The sequence below is a fragment of the Lampetra planeri genome, chromosome 29 (genome assembly GCF_965212315.1).
Source record: "Lampetra planeri chromosome 29, kcLamPlan1.2.h2, whole genome shotgun sequence".
NCBI lineage: Eukaryota > Metazoa > Chordata > Hyperoartia > Petromyzontiformes > Petromyzontidae > Lampetra > Lampetra planeri.
In genome coordinates, this window is record NC_136135.1 from 2,703,702 (window position 1) to 2,726,906 (window position 23,205).

General features: G+C 45.0%; 1 protein-coding gene across 2 annotated transcripts in view; it reads left to right on the forward strand.

The window, feature by feature from the left end:
• The window catches only part of LOC144728575 (neural cell adhesion molecule 1-like), a 201,461-nt gene extending 178,272 nt beyond the window's left edge, over window positions 1-23,189 (forward strand). The window contains exons 16-19 of one of the 2 annotated variants that reach the window (XM_078608104.1): window positions 10,808-11,036; window positions 11,759-11,878; window positions 16,884-17,804; window positions 18,639-23,189. In XM_078608104.1, the coding sequence (XP_078464230.1) occupies window positions 10,808-11,036; window positions 11,759-11,878; window positions 16,884-17,804; window positions 18,639-18,780 (1,412 nt within the window). In that variant the 3' untranslated portion in view covers window positions 18,781-23,189. The remainder of the gene's footprint in view (window positions 1-10,807; window positions 11,037-11,758; window positions 11,879-16,883; window positions 17,805-18,638) is intronic. The other variant, XM_078608103.1, reaches the window with a different exon arrangement.
• Window positions 23,190-23,205: the final 16 nt, after the last annotated feature.

Below are 23,205 nucleotides of genomic sequence, written 5' to 3' on the forward strand. Positions count from 1 at the left end.
TAAAATCAAATGAAGATCGGCAAACTGTTTAAATAAGGAGACAAAAAGCTACACAGCCAATTTATTTTACCTGCATTGAAAAGACGCGTATAGACGCATGCACTGTGCGCGCATGTGCTGTGCGTGCATGCGCCTATGTGTGTGCGTGTGTGATAGTGCCGGGCATGGGTCTTCTTAGGTGCTCGCTAACATTACTTGTCCCAAAAGTATATTTAGGCTATACCGGGGGGTGGGTTTGGTGGGGGCGGGTTTTTGCGTGCTACGAAACCTTGTTTATTCACACTTATAATCCAGGCATGTTCTGAAATGCAATTTCTGCAGGCAATTAATTAAACACAATGTCCCCTCTGCCTGCTAATGCATTAAACAATAACTGCACAAGCACAGTCACATGATTGTGGAAATAATGATGACCACGTTTAATAAGATAGCTCAAAGGAATGGTAATGAGACACAACTCATCATTATTAACTGAATATGCATGCAAGCAGACTCAAAAATACATTTTGAGAAATCAATAACATGAATGTACATTTAATTTCTGTGGTCTTTTTTTCCAAATGTTATTCCGAACGTGCTATTGGCATAATGGTATGAGACAAAGACTCCATTGGCATCACCACCCGGTGTGTTAGAGAATGGCCTGCAGAAGGAGATGTAACAGAACTATGTCTTGACATCCCTTCATGCACCAGGAGGTCACACTTTCCTGCATACCCTGGTACTGAAAAATGTTGGTTGTATGGAAGTCAAAACAATTATATACTTGGAAAATTCACAGAGATGGAATTGATCCAAATCGTAATTTGATCAAAGAGGTTTTTGTAATTATTGTGCAGTGATTGGTTACCGGGCTGAAACTATTAACTAGCAACAACTGAAAACCCAGTTTAATCACAGGTGGCTGAAACCAGAATTTGAAACCAGGTTCTCACAGGACCTGTCTCAGCGCCCTGACCCCTAAGTCGAAATCATATATTAGATTTGTATATAACGTTGAGAAATGTTAATATCGTTTATAACGTTGGCGATATGGAACTCATTGGAGTAAAATTGGTGAAATTGCACTCATTTGAGTATAGGGGCAATGCTCATCTGCCCTTTACAGCCCTAAGTCAACGGTGGAAATTCCACATTCCCATGGCACGGGTAAGCCTACCCATAGTACAACCGCTATAGATTTCCCACAAAGTGGCACGCACATTATCAACCCCTCCCCCCCCAGAGCTGAAAATCCTAGACTGGGATTGGGAACTCGCAACCTTCCAGATAGTGAAGCCGCTTGTTCCAACCACTGCGTCACGTGGCCAATTACGTTGAAAAAAAAACACAACATGAATAACAATGAGCCTGTACGTAATCAGAATTACCCAGCGCATCACACCTATCGATTCCCCCGCCCACCCTACCTTGCATGAGTGGATAATTGACGAGCGGATAAACAAGGTTTCCCGTGTATACTTAGAACAGCCGGTCTCCCCGTGCTGCCTTTCCAATGCTGATTAGGCAGCTGATTATGCCGGAACATGGGGTCCAAGTGTCTGCTGGGGCCACATCTGTCGTGCAAAATTTGGACACTCGTGCCGTGGGTGACGGTGGGTGATGGTCGCGCCATCTGGAGCTCCACCATGGCACCTGCACCCTGCGATTGCAATCTCTAATCAGTGACGGAGTAAATAAAAAAGAAATGGTTTTCCAGAATTTGTACACGTCCGCTGTATGTGTGCTTCGGACACGGTTTCGTTAAAGTGTATTGCTTGCTGTGCTTATACGAACGCATTCGAATGTATGTGTGTATTATGTACGCGCATACATACACATAGGTAGATACAAATAAGCATACAAATATACAACACGCATGCATATACACATGCATATGGTCGTATGTGGTGGTAACAATCAGAAAATCGTGAACAAAATGATAACTTGCACTGCCTTTATGTCGTGCACTTTTTAAATTAAATATATCAAAATATATATTTTTATCTATCTGTATGTCCTTTTTTACGTGTTGGGCTACAGTCTAAAATTAGACGACGAATTAAAAAAACAACAATCTTGATTGCTATTCTGTCTGTGAACTATAATACCACCCTCGCACACCAAACACATCATGCATGCATAATCACATGCGCACATGTGATTATATGCATACACACAACAATGTGTATTGTGCTCTCATGGCTCTGTATATGAACCTTTCACATATTTACACAATCGTGAATTTACATATACATGTATTTACAGATTCATGTATTTACGTGCATGTGTACATACACGTACCAACATTTAATCGTTTGTACTGTTGGAATACCGTAGATGTTGTTAGCTCCCTCGGCACTGGGTTAGATTCTTGGCCAAGGTGGTGCGTTTGAAACCGGCAGACATGCCTCTTCATCCACCGTTGTTTACGCCTCCCTCGGCAGTAGATCAAAAAATTGAGATGCGCGTGATGGCTTGCGGTGGGGCATAATGGTGGGTTACCCAACAGCTTCTATTCTAATCCGTGAGTCCAATTGGGGAAACACGTCCTTCGGGAGGAGGAGGAGGACGCAATTCTCTCGGCGGCGTCCGATCGCCGCGTACGCTGCGAGCCGGCGGCATCATTGGCCGTTTGCGTTCGTCCGATCTCGTGCGGCAAACGTGCTCTCGACCTCCTGATCACGAGCACGTTTAGTCGCTCCCAAGCGGAGTGAGTGGTTAGGCGTGGATCGATTGAACCGTTTGATGATTGGGATCCAGAGGTCGCAAACGGGTTTTGATTCCTTACCCGTACCAGTACCCGGCCGCACCAGGGTCGCAAATGGGTACCCGTACCCGGCCGGGTACTGAAATGAGTGACGAACAGTTACTCACCAGTGAATCACGGCCTACCGGTACCCGTACCCGGCCGCACCAGGGTCGCAAACGGCTACCCGTACCCGTACCCGGCCGGGTACGGGTAGCCGGGTATCGGGTAGGGTACGGGTATCGGGTACCCGGTTGCGACCTCTGTTGGGATCCAAGCCCGGCCGTCCTTGCCCACTGCGTTATCGCGAAAGAAACGTGAACAGGTAGCTACATTTTTTTGTTCCCCCCCTCCCCATCCGTCCTCCTGGCCGCCATAAGGCTTTTGGAATGTTTGGCACACTTGCATTTTATATTTAGATCCGTGCCTTATTAAATGTTTTAACCTTCTCTCTTTAAAAAAAAAATACATCTTTACAAATGCATTTTGTCTCCCTGAAATATCCATTTGTTTTCATAGTGTGTTCTCTGTGCAAATTCAACTGTCTATTTTTTCATTTAAAGCATTTACTTACAATATTTCTGTTTTTCCTTTTCTCTTTTTCTCGTTTTATTTTTCCCCCCCTCTCTCTCTCTCTCTCGTTCCCTTTCCCCTCGACCAATCCCCGTTGACCGCTTCTCTGCAATCTCCGTTTTGCCTAACACTACCCATCCCATTAACACGGCAACAACTCTGGCGGCGGTCGCAACAACCCCGCCAAACGGACATGCTGCGCACGTGGCATTTGATTCATCCCACCTCACCCCATCTCCCCCCCCCCTCCCGTTTGCGTTTCTCTTTTTGTTGAACTCGCGCACAACGCGCACGCGCGCAACACGCATGCGGCTGTCACGTTCACACTCGCGGCATGGCGACGAATGAATTGCACCACGAATGCAGACATGCCAGGCTCGTTCGCTCCGATTCAGCCGGCAGTTTTGCTCACTTTGCTGATGGCTGCCTTCACTGCCATGCTTACCGCTGCCTAGCCAGGGACAACAACAAAAAATCATCATCAACACCTAGCAACGATGTCACTTTCTTTATAATGTTTTTGCTATGGTCGTAATTAATATTTCAGTTTTTTTGTTGTTGCTATTACTGTTCTCGTTATTAATAAAGATTTGTATTTAATAGATATACCATTCTCTGCATTAGATAGTAGCAGTAATGATAATTACACAGTGTAAAATTCCACGTGGAATATTTTGAGTTTGCATGCAAATTAATACACTTCATCGCCAATGAATTGTAACATAATAATGATGACTATTCAATAGTTTGAAAATGGATTTTTGAATTTCCACAGGCTACGTTTTAACTTAATTTCCCGACATGTGGCGGGATTTTTTCGCGGCATTTGTAATTTTTCGGCCAATAAATCTGGGCAGATGTCTCGAGCGGTGACGCCATGTGAGTTCGAACGACGTTGGACTTTCAAGGGCCCTTTACCTCGGCATCTGCCTCGTAAACACGTCAGTGTGAACATTGGGATTCCAGAATGGTAAACAAATGCATAAATAAATTCGAAGGTTGCTCTATCAAATTAATTGGGCTCTCAGTGCATGCAACGCCAGTTGACTGCCAACTAACATACAATGTAACGTTAAATGTATGCATTCCCTGATCCTCGGTTACATGCACAATAATTCACACTGCGGCATCTGCGCCCATTGCGCAATTCTAATTGCGCACATTTTGTCACGGGGCGCCTTTTTCTGTTTTGCTGCAAAAAGTTCTGCCCAGCTAAATTTGTTTTGCCCCCCCCACCTCCCCGGTGAGAAGTTTTACCGCTCCTCCAGTCTTTAACCCCTGACCCCCTGACCCCTTCACCTAACGACGCTGCAGAATGGCTAGCTGTTGCGCATGCGCCATCTCATCCCTATCTCCTTTCCGTGAGGTCTGTCCGTCTGTTGGTCTGTCTGTGTCTGTTGTAGCCACCAAGGCTAGGTGTGCCAAGCCTTCCTCTGTCCCGGCGACGTCTTTGGGTAAAACGCGGCGATCTTTTGATAAAAATGGAGGGTTTGGTGGTACATTTTTTTTTTTTTGGGCCGGAGAGAGTTTTTCACGGCAGCCAAGTGCGCACGTGCCAGTGCTGTGTTCACTCTGCAAGATGTCGCTACCCCCCACTCCCCCCCCCCCGGTCACGCTGGTGGTGGTGGTGGTGCTGATGGTTTTGTCGCGTCAAAACACACGGTGACGGACACCACTGCGTTTCCAAGCGTGCAAATAAGAGTCCGGTTTTTACATTTTACCCAAAAGTATTGCTCATGATGCGGAATTGTTTTCTTCTCTAACCCAATTCACATACTTCAAAAAAAAAAATTACTTACACATTGTTCGATTGTCTTTGTATGCAGTCATGTATTACCACTTTACTTCCCCTTGATTTTAAACATGAACGTGTACTTGTGATCTTCACTGCATGTCCATCTTGGTGATATTTCAGTGATGTCCACCGCACGTGCTGAAAACTGTGCATAATATTTGTGTATTTTCACCTTTAATATATAGCGATCAATTGATTCACAAGTTTTGGCTCGCTTATGATCCTGAGCAGCGGTCTGGTATTACGTTTGGCAACTACGCAGCACAGTGTGATACTGTAATACCGGTCCTATGCTGATTATTGCGTGCGGCCAAGTAAAAAATAAATAATACACTGGAAATATTTTCATTATCTCTTACATCTTATTTCTCTGTCTTATGCTCCAATGGACACGAAATCCATAAAGTAGACATATGAACAATGTAATATTCAGAATACACCGTATGTATTTATCGATAATGATTAAAAGAGATGTCGCTGCGTGTGTGGCTCCACTTGACCTCAGATATTAGCTGTGTAAGAGGGGACACACCGTTCGCCCGAAAGTGCTCTCGTGCTGTGTATCCTGAGCTCTTGTGTGACGTTCCGATACAGCCCTTTGCAGGCTAAATGACCAATTTGATGAGCGGTGCATCATGCATGGTTGCATGATTGTGTGGGAGTTGGTTATTGAGTGGCATTGTTCTCTCTCTCTCTAACAAAGATAACAATGCTCCTACGCAGTAATTGTCACGTGCTCAGACCCACATCCTCGTTATTTTCATTTACATCCCCCCCTTTCAACACCAGAAAAATTCAATGTGTCAAATGTAATCCTATTCATACGCCCGATAGATTATATTATTATTAACGTCATTGTTATCAAGTAATATAGGAGTGTAAATATGAGTATGCTGTGAGAGATGTTTTTTTCTTAACATAAATATTCTTTGCTGTAGATACATGGTTAAACTGTCCCCACCCTCAAAACAATAATACGAATTCAAATGACTTTGCAATATCCACACTTTGTAATGCTTTTCCGGCCTAATAGTAGGGATAACGTCTTTGAACATAAACAGGCGATGTCCTATTTTTACTCTGCAACTTCATGTTTTTGCTCACAAGCCCCTTTCCCCGTACTATTGAGCATTTGCTGAACTGGACAGAGTGGCGATGTGGCAAAATTAGCAAAGGACTCGCCCCCCATTCCCAGCGGTGGCTAACGTCAGCGGCAAGTAAAATCTGTGGACCAGTCCTTTGGCTCCCATCTTCATAACCCCCCCCCCCCCGCACTGAACAGCAATGTTTAAGTTTGTTAAAAAAAAATCCTCATGGCCAATTGCAGCATGGGGACACCTCCATCCGGCAGTGTTAATTGACAAAAGGCTTCAAACGAAAAAAATGTATTGAAGGGCAGCATTGCACAGAGAAATGGATTGTGATCGTCAAAAATAATTGTGGCCACCCATCGGTATCCTGAGGAAAAGTAAACGGACCGAATGCTTTGCAGTTAACGAAAACGCGGCGCTAGGCCCGTTCGCTCAAACGTCGTTGGGCAGTGTCTCATAAAGGCGACCTTGATTTTATTTTGTATCCACAACTTTACGTCTTCAACCATCCTACGTGCACGCGCGCACGCTTCTTTGGCACTCATTTCCGGTGTGAAAAAATTGACGACATGCTGCGTTGTCATCGATTCACCGTGCTTGGTCTAGAAAGAGAAGTGAATGACCACGTTTTGTTTATTCGGTAGTCACAGTAATGGAACCGGGCTTTTGTGGACACTTGGCGAGCATTGTTAGTGCATGCAGATGGAAGAATGAATGAAGGCAACAAAGGTTTTGAAGCTGGATTCTTAGGTCTTTACCGAAAAAAAACCTAAGAATATGGATTCTTAGGCTTGTTTTCTTTTGTGAGTACCGCTCTGGTAGGTGTTGATGCTATGCACCCGAGGACCATTTGTATATTAGGAATATGAAGTCCTGCTGCCAAACAACAGGTTCCAGTCCACGCCTCCAGTGATCATTCAATGTCGCTTAAGATCACATCCGTTTTCCCTGATTGTGACAGTAAGTTTCAACGCTGCTAATATTGGTCTATCGCTTAGCACGTGTTTGAATGGATGTCCACTGCTCCATTTTTTTTGCCAGCGGGTCATTCGCAAGAATCCAGATTCAAACTGCCTTGATTATGGCCGCGCACTAACGTTCAATGTGAAAGGCATCATTTTGCATCATGAAAACGTAATTTGAAACGGTTTGTCATGCCGTGTCAACATTTGCCTTGCGTACGAAAGAATTCAAGGAACGTGACGGTAATGGATACCTATGCTCAAGATAGTATTAGTACAGTGACGAGAGAACGAGGATCACTTTTATCAAGGATATTGGACTCGTAAAAAAAAGTTGGCAGTGTTCAGTTCAGTAGAATTTGCACACCAAATACGGTAACTTTTTAGGTTTTTTCCCTTCTTTGGTTCAAGCCTGAGAGAGCCCTAATTGCAAGTCAATCATGCCTGCACTGAGAGGTTTTAGATCGACGGCAGTTCCCTGCTATTGGTGTGTTTATATATATTGAGAGTATAAATATAATAAGTGAGATCTGCTGTGTGGGGCATATGCATTTGGTATCTTCCATTCTGTGCTCAATAAACAAAAACAAAAACACCAACGAACAATCACACGTCGTCTTTTCTGCTTTGCATTTGTAGGTTCCCATTTTACAGCTGCCTCGGTGAAACAAAGACAAAAAACACGAGCGGACCTTATAGATGTGTCTTTGCCGAGTGTGATTTTTTTATGATGATGATGATGATTATGACGATGATGAAGCCGTTGCAAGTTTAAAAAAAATTCCATGCAATTTGAATGCCATTAGTGACTATTTGCATAAGTCTTAAGAGTGCTGTCAAATGTATGGCTAACACTATTTGCCCTTGCGTTTAATTATTTTCCCCGGGATGAGATATTAAGGTTACATATTCAAAATTAATGGCGTTTGCACAAGAGTACGTGGCCTGTGTATCTCATTTTTCCACATTTATCACCCCGCGCGCGCACACATAACGTGTCACTCAAACTTACACATTTTGGCCAAGATTTTGCTGGGAGTTAAAAATTTCCACAAGCGAGTTTTAATTGAATGAGATAGGAAGGCCATTTAACGGGGGATTACCAGCACGCTGCAGTTCATGTTGATAGCACTCTGCTGCACAGAAGTCTGTTTGGCTGCCACTTAGGTCCTCCCAGTGTGTCATAAACTCCGCCATTTCGGTGTATTTGTAAAATGTGCTCTCACACACTTTATTCCACTTTGGCATGTGATTATTATTTCTACACGCGAGCCCTGTTCAAGCGCGCCACGGTGGCGAGATGTTAACTCCCTCGCCTGGTATGCAGGAGGTTCTGGATTCGATCCCAACCCTGACCCCTGTATAGTTTGAGTTTGCGTGTCTCTCTCCCTGTGGTTGCGTGGATTTTTCTCGGGCTCCTCCGGTTCCCCTCCAAATTTAGAATCAGCATCACACGTTTAGAGTATTTGGCTGCTAGACATTTCCACATGATAAGCCACTTCGTTGAGATATCATTTGTGGCCAGGTCGCTTCTGAAAAATAGCTGTATAGCTCAGTTGGGCCTTACCTGGTAAAAATAGTCAATAGTAATAGTTTAATTAACACGTAGGCTTTCGCGACCATCCAGCACCATCGGGCAAATTTCCCGATGATGCTGGATGTAGTTACCAGCGAAACGTCGTACTCAAAAATTGTAAATGTTGTGGATTCACTCTTCAACACACCGGTGGGCTAAAGTAGTGAACTATTTGTCTTTTGTCAGCGTGACACTTTTTTTACTGATTGGCCGTGTCGGGTGGTGGAGGGTTACGACACATTTATAAATAACGCGATCTAACCCAAAAACGTATATTATGAATAGTTGAATGATTTACATTTTAAATTAAGCGTGTAAGGAAGAAAGCTAACCAAAAACAAACTTGCCTCTGCTGCAAAAATGGAAGCTGCATTTCACGAAACAGCTTGGCCTCCCGTTGGCAAGGCAAAATGCTCGTACATTTTCTCTTCTCTCATCTATTAGTCATGATTGTAAAAAAAAACAGTTTCCGCATGCTTCCATGGTTAATTTTGTTTGTTAGGTTGATCTGACAAGAGCTGATAAATGTTGCTGGGGACGAGTTAGAGAGGCGAAAATGAATTAAACTAGCACGGTTAGCGGAAGGGGTTTAACTTGGGGGGGAGGAGGGAGGGTTTGAGGGAGGGATCCCGTTCCTCTAAGTGATCGGCGCCTAACGGAGGTAGCTGAACTACGTTTTCGAAGCGGCACTCAATCTGCCTTATTATCGGTAGCGATGCAGCGCCCCGGATACACAACTTAATTTTCCAGCCGCACCGTGTGTGCGCGCCTGCTTCCACCTCGCCCTCTCGGAGGATCCCGAGTGCCACGGAGAGAAACGAATCTCATCCCGAGTGTGCAATCTATCACGAGTGGCGTTTGTCCTCGTTTTGATATATAAATGTGAAGTTTATGCCGTTGCTGGAGGGCTTCGAGGAGGAAGCGGCGGGTGGATATGCAAGGGTTTTGGTGGACGGGGAGGGGTTGGTGGAGGGTGTGTGGGTTTGACAGGCAAGGTACGACGGAGACAGGATAGCAAACTGCCTTAGCTCTCGGGGTGTGAGGGGCAACGGGCGGGTGAGATTGTCGGGTGCGGCTGAGAATTTAATAACGAGAAGCCTGCATAGTGGGAGCTTGTGTGCCCGTTCCATTGAAAACTCATTTCTTGAGAATTGCCTTTTTGTGTTTCTTGCCCTTCCCTCGCACCACCGATTACCTTTGTCGGCTACGTACTGTGCGAAAGAAATTCAACATAAATACATTAAAACATTTTGTATTCATGTTGAACTTGTTTCGAACCTTACGTACCCAACCATGATGAACAACTGGCCCAGGTCACAGGTGACTCTGACCATCGCTGCGCACGCTGCCGTAAGAAAGCGCACGTCGCAGCGTTAGTGTCGCATTCTGAATGCTGTCTGAGCTACGTGGGTTTTTTTTTTCCCCGTTTTGTTTAAATGCATAGAGTGCACTGCAGCTAACTTGGTAAATTAGCAGTGGCTCACTGCAAGTTGCTGTGGAATTAAAAATATAAATTTTCAAAGCTGTACGAGTGTACGTGACGTGTAACATTGTTGTTTCAGAAGTTATTACTCCAATATGGGGCGAAGCAGCGAATTCAGGTTACAAAAAGGGTAAACTGCAATTTACCGTATTTGTTTATGGGCTAATTTTATATAGATTTCTGTAAACATTTTGGCAAATGTGCAACAAACTTTAAACTTCACTGAGTTACAAAGCTACTGCTACCAGTCCCGGGTCCGTTGCGTTCCAAAGTTGGAAATTTAAAATGCTCACCATCATAGCCTTTTGGAACAGTTTAGTCTTTTTTGGGGTGGAGGGTGAATCGAATTTACACGAAAACCACTGCACGTCGAAAACCAAGCCCATACTTTATTTTTGGCAGTTGGCACCGGCAACATTGGGCTCATTAAAACCTGCCGCGACATTCACGTGGGTCAAAGCCTTCACGGCGTACACCTCAGCGGTGCGCTCCTTTTGGCTTGGCAGTGCCCTCGCCCTGGAGCCACGATGAGAACCCTCGCCCTCCTCACCCGCCTCACCCTCGCCCGTGTGCCGCTCCCCCCTCCGCTTCCGGGACAGGCGATGACGGCGACTCAGGCATCCTCCGGGCCGCCGGCGGGATGGGCACGGGCGCCATCATCGGCATCGTCATTGTCATCTTCCTCATCTTGCTCGTGGCCATCGATGTCACCTGCTACTTCCTGAAGAAGTGCGGCCTCCTCATGTGCATCACGGTCAGCTTGTGCGGCAAGGCTGGGCCTTCTGGGAAGGGGGCAGCCGACCCGGAGCAGGGCAAGGCTTCCTACTCGTGAGTATACGTCTCTGTGGCTGTGTTTGTCTGTATATATTTGGGGGGAGTGGTGGTGCAGCGGCTAGCGCGCCGCGCGAGGAACTCGGCGACACGGGTTCGATTCTTGCTCACGGTCAACACCAGTGACGAATATCTGAACCGGTCCTGGGCCTCCCCTAGGTCAACTCGGCCTCAAATTAGTACCTGGTGCGGTGTGTAAACATCACCACTGGGGAGACAAAGGCGGCTGGGCGTGGTGCTGGCCACCCACCCCCTCGTGTGTCCGTCCTTCAAAGGTGCTCACTAACAGCACTTGTCCCAACAGTCTGTGAAGGCTATACGGGGGATCTTTGTCTTTGGTTGTGTGTAAATGGGCAAAAATGGGCAGCAGTGGGTAATGTATAGCGCAGCACTGCGCTGCAAACTACCACCCATCCGTAGGTCAAATCACCTTGAAGCGAGTACTTGGCATGGTGTGTGAACATCACCATGGGAGAGGCAAAGACGACCGGGCGTGGTGCAGACCACGCCAGCTGCCCACTGAATATAATTGTCTTCGTATAGATGGACAGAGGCCGGACTGAAAATGTAAATATCGACAGACGTTCGCCGCTACAGTACGGCCATTGCGTGCGTGCGGCGCGTCCGGTCGTAACGGTTTGTTTTTCCTCTCCGCCGCTCGCGGTCCGTTCGCCGGCGCCACTGAGACGCCGTCGCTCGTTGCCGTTTGTCCGCGGCAGGAAGGAGGAGTCGAAGGAGCCCATCGTGGAGGTGAAGACGGAGGAGGAGGCGACGGCCAACCACGAGGATGGCGGCCCGGCGAGCGAGCCCACCGAGACCACGCCGCTGACGCAGCCCGAGTACGTCGCTGTCGGTCGCGTCGTTGTAAACCGCAACCGTCACCGCTCGCTGCCTCTGCTGTCTCTGTCCTTGCGCTGTAACACTGTTCGGCTCCGGCTTGGCTCCGGCTTGGCTCGGGCTCAAGCGAGCAAACCCAAAAGCCGTGCTCAACTTGAGCCGCCTCTGAAAATGCTCCCGAGTCATGCTCGGGACGTACGTATGTTTGTACGTATGTGTGTTGAACTTCTTTCGCGCCGTACGTAGTCAACAGTGCTAATCGGAGGTGCGGGGTGGGGGGGGAGAAAGACAACAAACTGATGTCAAATAAAAGATTTTCCGTGAGGCTGAGGGCCTGAGCCAAAGGCAACTGAGCTGCACGAGCTTGAGCCAAGCCAGAGCCACAACTAAAGCTCACGGTGTTGAGGTTCACAACGTCCAGGAGGAGCGGCTGGTGCCTTGTAGGTCACGCCGCTGAGTCGTTTGTTGTCCTTCCCCCGCATCTCCAGTTAGCACGGTTGACTACGTACGGTGCGAAAAAAGTTCTGCATACAGACGCCGCTGAGAAATCTGGGTTAGGATCTGGGTCTCAACCGCATGTGGCTATTAACGCAGGCTCTCGTCGTAGAGGGGGTTTGAAGGTGTGAGTCTGGCCACTTAATTTGTCCGAAATCAATGTACGAGACGTCTGATTGACTTGGGCCAAATTATCTCTTGCAGGAAAATGTAAGGTGTACCCCCTTAGCGTAGGTAAATAACTGTTCTGTTAGAAAGACGACGATTGGTGTCGATGAACACATCGACGCGGTTGACTTCACAAAGTAGTTCCGGTGGCATCTCGCGTGCCCTGCTGACACAAGGTGATGCACCGCTAGCTGCAGAGATCCGAATTGAAATGTTCTTCACCCCTATGGCACGATGCCAATAACACATTTGGAATAAAAAAAAATTGGGGGGGGGGGGGGTGGTGAGGGGAATTTTTTGTTTGTTAAAGGATCCAACTGTTTGAATAAAATACAGCAGTTAGAGCTCATGCCACGTTGTCGGCCCTTCCACCTTGGAACGCCATACCCCATCCACGTGCTGATCCTTTACCGACATTTAAGCGCCTTCTCAAAAAAAACAATCTTTTTAGTTGACTTTTACTGAGCGTACCTCTGAGGTGGGCTCGTCCGTGCCTCAGGTTCGCTGCCTTCGGGCAAGTGGAAATTGTGCTCGTTACAAATTAGCATCGTAGTTATTAATACTGCCATCGACTTATTGTTATATGGAGCTGGAATCTTGAACACGGCTATCACGTTCACTTAAATAACCTTCGAACCAAGCCGGGTTTTTTTGGACCAAGAGATTTGTTTATGATCCCTGGCAATTAATGGCTAACGTCATTATGCATTTAATACGATAAAGTATATGACGGTGAGGTGTTTTTTTTATGCGAAAACATAAAATGTAACAATTAAATCACCAAGCTTAGCGGCACTATTAAACCAAGCAAAACACTCGGCTGTAGAAACTATTTTTTTTTTATTTAAATGTCACCACCGTCTTCTAGCGCATGTTGCCAGATGGGAAATCTGTTTTTTTTATCGTGTGTTGACAATTCCACACTGGAAATTTTTCTTCACATTGGCGACAGAACGGGGTGCGCAAAGTGCACTTAAAGTGACATTTTACGGAAACCAATTTGGATGTAGCTCTGAGAGCAATTAGACCACAGATATGTCTGTATGGTGTGGTGCGTGTGTGTGGAGCTAACGGCACTTGCCCCAACAATCTGTTAAGGCTATATCAGGGAAGCGCACGCAAAACATTCAATATTAAATCATTCTCTTATGAAGCCAATGTCACACTTTATATTATGCTGAGTGTCCGGGAATTTTTCTCATGGAGGCTAATTGCATTTTATCTTTTTATTTTGCCATGTGTCAGTTCGTTATCACCACCATCACCATCGTCACACAATCGCGACACCTGCAGATGTCATTCCTGGAAACTGTTGATGTGCTCTTTAACAAACAAAACCAAATACTTTCTCCCAAGAGAAAGGGTTACTTGTTTTATTATGAATTTTAACCAAATCTGTGATGTCCTTTAAAAAAAAGTCAACGAAGCTGTTGCAAATAATTACTTTTTAAAGACAAGTGAATGTGTGGTTTTCTCTCTCGCTCTCTCGCTAACATAGCATTTTCTCAGATCATGCTCTTACCAAATTAAATTAAATTGCCCACATAATTTAGTTTGTTTTGCTTGCGTTTAATGTCCCATTGCATATGGCACCGATGTTCCACACGCCTGCACACTGTGTTTAATGTCATAATGTCCTCGTTACGTTGAACCTCCACCCCTAAACCCTTGGTTATATCTGGATTTCTCTTCACTTAAGTGCAACTGTTTCCTCGTGGCTGATGTGATCGTCATGCCATTCACACGACAATCAAAAAGAAAAATGCGTTTAGGATTTCAAACAAATGTTAACATTTAACAAGTAAATAGCCAATCCGTGCGCCATGCTAACTTTCTCATAATGCTCATGGGTATAATGATGCGGGCTGCTGTGAACTACAAACGTAGGTATCAAATCAAATAAATGAAAACAACTACATTTTTAGTTAATAAAATAAATGAAAAATCTAAATTTTTAGTTGTTTTAATTTATTTAATTTAATTTTTTACCTACGTGATTTTACCGAAAAAAGAATGAATCCTTGCAGTCACGAAAGCTTCAAATCTAGAACTACAAACGTCTTCAGCTGCACAGATATTTGATGAGGAGGTGGACACCGGCTTCACAGCTTCAAAAGCTTTGTGGAAAACAAAACAAATGTGTTTAATTGGGCTAAATTGCAGTGATGCAGTCGGACGTTGACATATCTCATGGTGATTTGCATCTAATTTACCTTTCAATGATACGATAACAAGGGCAACTAATACGGCGCGCAGATTATAAGCGCTGAAACGTTAGTTCACGTTCGCGAGGGCTCATTTATTTTCGCATTAAATAGATAGGGGAAAATTAAAACACATTTGTTACGTGAGATATATATATAGTGTTCTAAATAAATGTGCACTGTGTGTTAGCTGACTCCTGTGCCCATTGTTACGTTTTAAATATATCGTGCAGACAACAGGATCTGCATGCGCACTTTGTTAGTGTTCGTGAGTTGTTTGCATTTGGCAAAATCATCGCACATTTGTTATTTTCCGTGGTTAAACACGGCACGTCTTAGTCCAGAGTGAAAAATGCGTTCTTTACTTTTTAATGAAAATAACACGAATTATATTCTTTACAACTTTTCATTTTTACGCGGTTTAATGATTCGGAGTAGTTTCAGATGAGTTAAATGCCCTTGAAAATAACAACACAGTGAAACATGTTGTGTACCACATGCAGTAATGCCAAGTTTTTAATATGTTATGCATGCTCATCCTATTGAATTCTAAAAAAGTTTAGTCGTGCGTAGTTGTTAAATGGTAATGAAATCGTAATGTCAGAAAATAAACACAGTAGACACTTTCAGAATGCAACGGCCTTAAAAATCAATAAGGGCTGCAGTTTAATAGACAAGATAGATTAAAAATACCACAATAGACTCGGCAAAACCGAACGGACAAAGCAAAACCACCAGCAATTGAAATTTTTATGCGCACATAATAATGATATTACATCATGCTGTAACCAGTGGCGCGTACAAGCAATAACCCTTCATTTCAACCAGGTCAATATCCACCAGGACAGAACTTTCTCTTGTAAGTTGAAGGAAACGTTCGCGTTTGTAATTTGCGCTGTTGTGAAAACGACAAGCGATATATGCCAATGGCAATGTGGTCTTTATCATCTTCTTGGTTCTTTCGGTAAAGTCACGTAGAATGGAAATAATAAAATAATAAAAATAAAATAAAATAATTCTCAGTCTGAATGACTCTGTCTTCTCGACAGACCTGTTCTTCACCTGAGGACGGCTGCTTGCGTTGTGGCCGAAACGTCGTGAGAATTATTTTATTATGCTTTATTTTTATTATTTTAATATTTCCATTCTACGTGACTTTACCGAAAGAACCAAGAAGATGAATCCCTGTAGTCACGAAAGCATTAAATCGAAATTTATGGTTTTTATCATCCACGTCTTTTTTTAGACGGCATGCTTTTGGTAATTCCCTACGAGTGTTGCTCGGGATTGAACCCGGAGCGTCACGTGGAGAGTGGATCGCTAAAAGTCGCTGGAGCAGCAAACGTCGGAGCGCCCGAAGGCACTGGCGACTTTCAGAGTTCTTGACTCAGGGTTGTGTAGATAGTGATTCAGATGTATGGCTGAAAACAGCCGATTAATTAATTAAGAAATGTTCCACTATCACTGTCGCATCTAATTAAATGTCAAATTAAGTGAATTCATTGCACTGGGTCCACAAAAAGATTGATTTATAATTGTGGAATTTTAATAATTCAGCGATAAATTTTAGGCTAATGCTTTATGAGCTTGTTTATAGTTTGCTTTGGCTATATTTCACGATTTATTTTCTAGACAATGAAAGAAAAAGCAGCTCGTGGTGCTGCGCTGGAACATTTCGTTTCAACACTGTGCAGTGCATGCCATTAATCACTTGTCAGAAACCATATTACATTTGTGTTGTACATTCATTTTTTGTGTATTCATGGTCTTTTTTATTTGGTGTATCACTGTGTTCAAGTGTATATGTGGGCTTCGCGACAAATTGTTGTGCTTTTGTGACGTAAAATGTCTGTCCTTCTGGTTTTACACATCTGTCGGCTGTTTTTCGTCAAAAATATTTCACGTGATTTCCATCCACCGTGTGTCTGAACAACCCTTCATTCAAGTGCCCGTTCTGAACCCACACACCATGATCGGGTCCGAGAGCGCGTGCAAACCGGCACTCCTCCTTCCTCATGTGCCCACGTGCGCAATGTGTACACGTATCTCTCTTTCTCCTCCTTCCACCTCCTCCTCTCTTCCTGCTGCCCGCTCGTTCCGGCGGACGCCTTCGTTCGCTGCGACCAAACAAATGGCGCAGGCGCAACGCGGACACCGCGGTGACAGTGATCGCAGACCCCATCCCTTCCGGTAACGCCGGCACCGCCACCACCACCACCAACTCCGAGGCGTACGTCACTGCGGGCAGCAGCCCCGCCAGCGAGATCGCTCCCACGGCATCGGCCGAGAAGGTCTCCACCGCCTCCGCCGCCTCGCTGGCGAAGATCAAAACCAACGCCCCGGCGAGCCCGACCGTCGCCGCGGCGACCGCGGCGGCCTCGTCCTCCGAACCAAAACCGGGCGACCCGTCGTCCGTCAAGACGAGCGCGGCGTCGCCCGGTGGCAAGAACGCCGCCGCCACAGCCGCCGTCACGTCTCCCACGACGGGCGCCGCTCCGGAGCAGGAGAAGCCGAAGGGTCATCCCCGAGCGCCGAGCTCCGGCTCTCCCGTTGTCACGGCGGCGACGCCGAGTCCAAAGTCCCGCTCGGCTCCGCGGCCGCCCGGGGCCGCTCTGGCCGGCGCGGCAAGCCCGACGGCGGCGGCGGCGGCGGCGGCGGCAGGGGGAGCGACTCCTGCGCAAGCCGCTCCGTCGTCGGAAAAGAAAGCAGACACGCCGAAGAAAGACGGCGCAGCCACGACCGCCCCTCCTGCTGCGTCCCCCGTCGTGAATCACAGCGCCGGTGGCACCAATGCCGTGGCCAGCCCCGTGAAGCCTCCCGTGGCCGCAGCGGCCGCCGCTGCAGCTGCTGCCGCCGGTCAAGCGCCGAAGCCGGAGAAGCCGGCGGAGGCGAACGCAGGACCGAAAAAGGACGTCAAGGCCCAGGAGCCATCGGGCGGAAAATCTTCGGCGGCGGGGGCCGGAGGCGGCGGCGGCGGCGACAGGGACGGGCCGGTGGACGGACTCGGGGAACTCGACTTGGCTAGAGACGTTTTTGCGGCGCTCGCGGCAGCTGGGGAAACGTACGCCAGCGCTCGATTTCCTGCTTCGTGTCCGTGCCGTGCTTTCGTGTCCGTGCCGTTGTCTCCGCTCTCCGTGTCGTGATGTGGCTGTCGTGCCGTTTTGATTTCACTTTGTGTTGCGTGTGGTCGATGGAGGTGCTTGGAACCTCCGTGTCCGGTCGTGCGGCGACGCCGTTATTTTATTTTCTTGATTTATTTTTTGTCGATTTATTTCTTTGATTTATTTCTGTTGATTCGTGAGCTTTGCTCGTTGTTGTAGATCACCATGGGCCCCAATGACGTTCGGTCGATCGTCGAACGCCGCTCACGTAGTGAAGTTGTTGTTTTTTTCTTCGTGCGGTTTGATTTTCTGAGCATGATCTTCTTTTCTCTCTTCTGCACAGAGTTTGTGAGTTTATTAGTACGTGGAAAACAAATGAGGATTGAAAGCCAGACCTAAACCAAATGAGAAAGATTAAGTTTTCGTGCGTGAAAAATGTGCCTTTTGTCATCACCATCATCATCATCACCATCACAATGCTGTTTTCCATATTTTAAAGCATGTGCATGCTCATTTGTAGCTCCTTTTTACATTAATTTTATTACATACAGTCATTTATATACGGTTTACTACTCTCGTCAGGCCTTTCACACGAACTAGACAGAGTGCCGCATTAAACTGAAGGGTTGCACTTTGTAATCAGCAAACACACGAGTAATGCACATTAGGGTTTCAATTGCCATTGCTCGCAAACAAACACGCCCTTGCGATTGCAAACAAATGTTAACTCGTGGTTGTCGCGTGTGGTCGTTGTCATTGTTCTTCTTGTCGTGGAATTTCTGCGATGAATGCAGGAAATCTCCGGCAAAGGAGGAGCCGTCTGAAACCGTGACGGCGCCCCCGGCACCCGAAGTAAAAGCCGACGACGTGGAGCTCAAGACGGTCCCCAACGAGGCCACCCAGCCCGTGGCCAACCAGAACGAGAGCAAGGCATGATGGGATTTCCACTGCCGCCACCACTCCGTCAAACTCCTCCCGTCATCCCGCGCCCCCCCTCCACTCCCATCCCCGTCCACTTAGTCGCCTCGCTCCTAACCGCCCCCCCCCGCCCCACCCCGAAGCAAATTTCCTGACCCAAAACGATTTTTGGTTAATTTCAAAGGCGTTCTGTGTTGTGCACGCAATTTGTGAGATTCATCATCACCTAACCCACCCATCCTTCCTTGCGCAACAAAAAAAAACTCCTAGGTATCCCAAACATTTCCCCACAATTCTGTACTGCAAGGAGTCCATAGTAGCTCCAAATTACAAAATCCAGCGGCATGATGGGAGCTGGCTCACTTTTAGCCTGTGGTTACGTGACAACATTTTTTCTTATTTTTTTACGATTAAAGTCGTTTTAGCAAATTTTTTCGGGAAGTAATTTTTTTTCAGTATAACACCTGAAGTTGTTAGTCATCTCACTGTACAAAATAATATTCCAATTGCGTTTATGAGATAACAGCGTAAAAAAATACCATTTTAATGATAACACATTCCATGGTCATTATAATTATTTTTTCGTATGCGAAATGATAATTTACTTCCCAAGATTCGTTTTGAGTGTAATTATTGGCATGTTCTCGAGCTGTCATTTTAAAACAAAAAATACGAGCAGTGTAGCCGTAATTTTCATGGAAATGTTGATGTCTTAAACATTCATTCAGACTGCTTTACGTGGAATTTCATTTTAACAAGATGTCAATGCTATTTAGTGGATTTTACATTTATTTCTAACAAGAAAATCCAAAGTAAAAAAAAACAACCATTTCACATTAAAAGTTACTTAGAGAATAGTTAGTACGGCATACTTTTAAGACGTCAATATATTCTTTTTTACAAAAACATTCCAGTGTGAGAATTGCTACTATCAGTTCCAAATCGGGCTTGTGAGTGAGAAAAACAAAGCCGGTTATTCCGTTCTTAATTGTTTTTAAGAGGAGGTCGCCACCCCCATCTTCGACACATTTTTTTAGCCAATAGTTGCTTACAAAAAAAAACTAAAACAAAAAAATAAATGTTAAAAAGATTCCACTTAAAAACTGGAATATTTTTGAGGGTTTTTGATAAGAGCAACAGCGACGGTAGTCGCGTTTTTAAATGTTGCATTTGTATTTTATATATTGTTTTTTGCGTTCATTTCCAACCCAGGCTTACAACTCGAAACAGTGCCATCTCTCAATGATTGCGCGTACATGTCTGCGTACAGAGTATGTACTTATAATTAGAAACATGCAAACACACAGACACACACACACGTACCCTGACCTAAAAAAACGAATACATAAAGACATAAAGTCACGTATTGTGTAGCGTGTGTGCCAGCCATTGCTTTTGTTTTGATTCCCGGAGAGGAAAATCGAAAAACGAAAATATTTAAGCAAGTGTTGACGTGCTTTTGTACTTATATGTACAAAAACATTTTCATCATCTTGTTTTTTTTGTTTTTACAATTTATGGTAGCTTCGAATGTCCTTCTTTCTTAATTTTTATTTTTTAATACAAAAGTACTTTCTATTTCTAAAAGGATAATTTCATACTGCATGGCCTGAAGTTTTTTTTGTTTAGCAACGTGCGTGTACGTGCCAGGATTTTGTAAGGTTTGCGTTATTCAAACAAATGTTTATTTCACAGTGTTTTTGTCTATATGTATATTTTAAGACATACATACGGCGTTGCTTGAGGTCTGGTGCCTGTTTTACTTTTTAATCCAACATATATTCCAATTAAACAATCGGAATGCACGTAATGATGCAATATTTATGAGTGATTTATAAAAAATGTTCTCGTTATGAATCAAAACAACAAAGCCATCATTATTAGCAGAGTGCTATCACTGCCCAATTTTTCAGTCGCATGGCAATAGTGCTTGATTGTATAATCCCGCTAAATTTGTTTGGGAAGGTTTGAAATCGGGAAGGAAAAAATAAAATCAATTATTCAAACGCCTATCTAAATTACAACTGAAAATTGTATAAAACTGCAAATATCCTTAGTGCAACAGACCTTAAGTAGCTTCCATTGGCTGGGAAAAAAAACAAACGTTGTATTATTGTGAAATGTGTGTGCGCGCGCGTGCTGTATGCTTGAAAGTATGCTGAGGTTTAGAATGCAGGCTAGTGGTATAGAGCCTTACCCTTGCGTAGTGTTAGCTCATAGATTATCCAAGGATCGCAATGTCGGGTTGTTAACTTAATATCAAGGATACATACAAGACTCGTAGAAATAAGACGCACTTCATTGTGTCAAAAATAATAACAGAGTACATTTGGAATTCATAGTGCAGGACTGTCACATGTATGTATGTATATTGAACTTATTTCGCACCGGAAGTAGCCAAACGTGCTAATCTGAGGTGCGGGGGAAGGATAACAAGGTTAACACAAAAAGCAGTTTTAAAGAAATTAGTTTTCAATCTGGAATTAAAAGTGCATAGCTCCAGTGGCTTCCTAATAGCGAAAGGAAGAGCGTTCCAGACGGCCGCAGAAGTGTGTCCAAAAGCGCGCAATGCGTTGACCGTCCTAATTCGATGGCTAGCTAAGAGCCGCTGCGAGGATGACTGGAGTTTACATGATGGTCACAAAGGTTGGTGCTGTTTCACAGACATAGTCTGCAGTAGCTTCGCGGTGGTGGGAGGTGGGGGGGGGGGCAGTGTTTGCTGCGTGTTAATCCCAATTGAGTCATTTGCAAAAATGTGGATCATAGGCGTCGTCAAAAAATGACGTCCAAACGATGCCACGGGATATTTAACGTCCACTATTGAATCAGATGGCAGCATAATGTCACGGTTAATAGACCTGCAGATATAACCAGGGGACTGCCTTCTGAATTTGAACCACAAACATCTGCAACAAGCGGAAGGCAACAGACTACCGCTCGGCCAAGTCCACCACGCCTTGCTGTCCCAAGAGTATACATTTTATATTGTGCCACATTTTATTACGTATATTTCTCAAATGCGGGTTGTATTCCATGACCTTGGAATGGCCTTTGCTTGAGTTTCAGATTCAAATGTGGATTGGTTTAATGAGTGAGAAACTGCAGTACCCATTTTAATATATTCACATATCCACATGTGGCAGACCCTGGACAGTTGAATCTGACATGTCTAAGTGTGAAAATGCTGGTTAATTGTCCTCGCAACCAACCAGTGGTTATTAATCTATTACAGAAAATGAGTAAATCGGTGTAACTTATTTAAACATTTATGTGTTGTATATTGCTTACCTCCCACGTGATTAGAACCGGCTTAACAATATAATTGGACTTAATACTTAGCTAAAAGTAGAACGAATGGCGAATGTAAATGTTGTGGATTTACTCTCCAACACACCGGTGAGCTGAAGTAGTAACTAATTGGGCGCTTTGTGTACGTGACAAATCCATTACTAATTGGCTGTATCGGGTGTGGGAATATTTCGACGCATTTATACTTACGCGATCCAACCCAAGAACCTTAATGATGAATAATATTGGTCGCGAAAGCCTTGCCACGTGTTAAACTGATGGCAGTTATTTTAACATACCTCTCACCACGCTCGTTGGTGCAGGGGTTGGGGGCACGAACCGGTCCAGGTAGAACTCGCCACCGAAGTTGGCCGTGGCTGGAAATCGAACTTCGGTTTGCTGAGTTTATTGTGCAGCGAAACGACCACTCCACCTACCGGTTGCTAAGCCATAGAAAATAACACAGGTGCCATGTGCGAATTCATTCTACCCCCACCCCCCCCCAAGGCAGTCCGGTATACTATCCTTGATTTTTAAGTGCAAGTGAAGGTTTTGTAATATTAATAATTGCAAAAGGTGTTGCGAAAGTAAGTAGTTTACGTTTTCTCTCTCTTATTATTATTTTTAAACATACGGTAGTTTAGCAATCTAATCCCTGTGTAATTAGTTCACGTGTGCCGGTGACGTCGCTCGATACTGGGTTAAGGTGTCCGTGTTACGACCAAGTTCTGCGTTTTGCTGGCTTTGTCGTTTTACATCTAGGGGGTTTGGAGGAGGAGGAGGCGAGACAAATTAAAACCAGACACGATCTGCATTCAAATGCAGAATAAACCAGTTACGCTGACCTGTGTATTATAGACGAGTGTGCATATTGTAACTTTGAGTAACGCCCAACTGCCGGCACGGACCCGATCTCATTGTTTGCAAGAACAACAACAATGCCACGTGTTGCTTTTTTCTCTTAGCGAGCGCAACACATTCGTAAATGCGGTGAGGATGATCTTGCCAGACAGTGGGCTCCCGACTCGTTCACTTCTCGCCGATAGAGCCGAGGCCGCCGGATGATGTTAATATAAATGTGTTTGTTTCTGCGTGCATCAGTAATGATAGAAGTAATAAAACACACCGCGTAATTTGAATGCGTTGTCATTTGAA